The sequence below is a fragment of the Octodon degus genome, unplaced genomic scaffold (assembly GCF_000260255.1).
Source record: "Octodon degus isolate 3935 unplaced genomic scaffold, OctDeg1.0 scaffold00108, whole genome shotgun sequence".
Taxonomy (NCBI): Eukaryota; Metazoa; Chordata; class Mammalia; order Rodentia; family Octodontidae; genus Octodon; species Octodon degus.
Genome location: NW_004524684.1, coordinates 1822077 through 1824248, shown reverse-complemented (window position 1 = coordinate 1824248; position 2172 = coordinate 1822077). Strand labels below are relative to the sequence as shown.

Here is a 2172-nt window from a genome sequence, read left to right as displayed (position 1 = left end):
AAATAAATAAATAAATTTTTAAAAAAAGAAACAAAAATCACGAAATCCTAATTACACTTAGCTATTATATATTTATTCTCAATCAGTTCTGTTTACACAACCCAAAGTAAACTTTATATAGTCTGTATTTTTCCATTACTGGTAGCACTGTATAATGTGTCAAAACAAAATGGATAAGGAAGCTAGTACACTTACAGTCACTGATACTCATTATACTCATCTGCAAAGGGATAGTGTGTCTCTGCCACAGAAAACCTTCAATCAATACAAACCGTGATAAGAAGAACGCAGCGTGCCAGAGATCCCTGAAGACAGCACCAACACCATAAGAGCTGCTTGGGCTGTGGCTCTGGACAGCTCCTTCCTGTGTATTATCTGTGGTACTAGAGCCATCTCCTTCCCTGTGCACTTCCAAATGAGCTGCTTTCCTCAATTTCCTTTATCAGAAGAGATTAAGAGTGGTAGGTAGTTTTAAATTTTTCTTGATATGGTAGTACATTCAAAACTATGAAAAACATAAACACAGGAACTATGTTACAAAATAAAATTCAAATTTACTGGATAAAACATCATCCAAATATGGTACATGTTCAATTCTATATACCAATTTTTATAAATGTTAAGGTATTGTTCCTGGCTCATCCTGATAGGTCAGTCTGGTTGTAAGGATCGCTCTCGACAGATACTTATAAAAGCATTTCTTCCCTATTTGAATGACACTTATCTGCAGATGAAGAAAGAAGAGAATTTAGATTGGAGAGAATTATAATCTAACTAATGATCAAAACAATTTATCTAATATAGATATTATCTTTCTAAAAAGAGATGGACTTAAGTCTCAATAAACAAAAGTTGTCACAATCTTTTAGCAATGACATTCAAACAAAAAATTCCTCCAAAAGACCCTAAAAACAGAATCCCACTGTACTTAATGACCAGAGATGTGCTATATTTATTTATTGGGAATTAAAATGCTTTTAACAGTATTTAATAAAGACAGCTACAATTTTTTTTTCTTGGCTTGTATTTTTGCTGAGGCATCACAGAAATACAAAATGTAAGCAGAAAAAGATATTCTAGCAATTCCAGCTAACATATATTCCTGACACCAGTCTTAGGTCACCAGAAATGAGTTTCAAACCAAAAACAAACACACATGCACATGGGCTAAACTGGCCTTGAAGCAAGTACAGGGCAGGGGGTGGGGATGGTAACTGATTCTGGGGCTCCACGCTTTGTTAGATTTAAAAGAGGAACTACCAAACAACATTTTATTGCACAAAAGTCAGAGTTGAGAACAACCCTGGATTGAAATGACAGAACTCTACAAAAAGATCCCTGTCCACCAGACAGCACAGTACCTTCTTCTTTTACCGCTCGTACTCAGAGGTGGCTTGGGTGTCCTCGTAGACACGATCTGACAATGCACCGTTCCCAAGAGCAGCATCAGCCATATGGGCCCAACCACTTCGGTCAGAGGTATGCTGTGTGTGCTGGAAGTGGAGCAGAACAACACTACTGCAGCAACTGCAAGAGGCAAAGAAAACAGCTAATTGTGGACCCGATAGGTACTTTTTAAACTGCACTTACATACTCCTGCCAGATGCCTGATCTAAATTTAAACAAGTTTAAAATGTCTTTGTTAGGTCTGGCCTGATAGCTCAGCAGACTAAAGCGCCTGCTCAGGCAGAGCACAGAAGCTGGGGTTCAATCCCTGGTGTGATTGAGACTGGGTGTGGTAGTGCGTGCCTGTAATCCCAGTACGTGGGAAGCTGAAAACAGGAGAATCACTACAAGTCTGATCTACATAGTGAGACCCTGTAGACCTTGTAGACCCTGTCCTAAATACAGAATAAATACATAAATACATAAATACATAAATAAATAAGAAAGAAAGATGTCTACGTTACACATTGTTTATCACACGACTTAACAATGGAATTTAGTAACTCATTCTTGGAACAAGAGGACACTCATGACAGGCCCTGAAGTATACACCTCAACAGTGCAGCAAAAACTAGATGCACGTAGATTTAAGGGAGCCTCAGGTTACCTCACCATCAAAAGAACCATACCAACCTCAAGTACATTTATTACTGTTTCAAAAACAAGGAAGTCGGGGCTGGAGAGATGGCTCAGTGGTCTAAAGCACCTACTTGAATCAAGCTTGGC

At 38.4% G+C, this 2172-nt stretch overlaps 1 protein-coding gene across 10 annotated transcripts in view; it reads right to left on the bottom strand.

Moving 5' to 3' along the window:
* Phtf2 (putative homeodomain transcription factor 2) overlaps nucleotides 1-2172 on the bottom strand; it is a 135424-nt gene that overhangs the window by 57266 nt on the left and 75986 nt on the right. For all 10 annotated transcript variants that reach the window (XM_023724287.1, XM_023724290.1, XM_023724288.1 and 7 more), the window contains 2 exons: nucleotides 1362-1527; nucleotides 273-437 (listed from right to left, as the gene is read on the bottom strand). In XM_023724287.1, the coding sequence (XP_023580055.1) occupies nucleotides 273-437; nucleotides 1362-1527 (331 nt within the window). The remainder of the gene's footprint in view (nucleotides 1-272; nucleotides 438-1361; nucleotides 1528-2172) is intronic.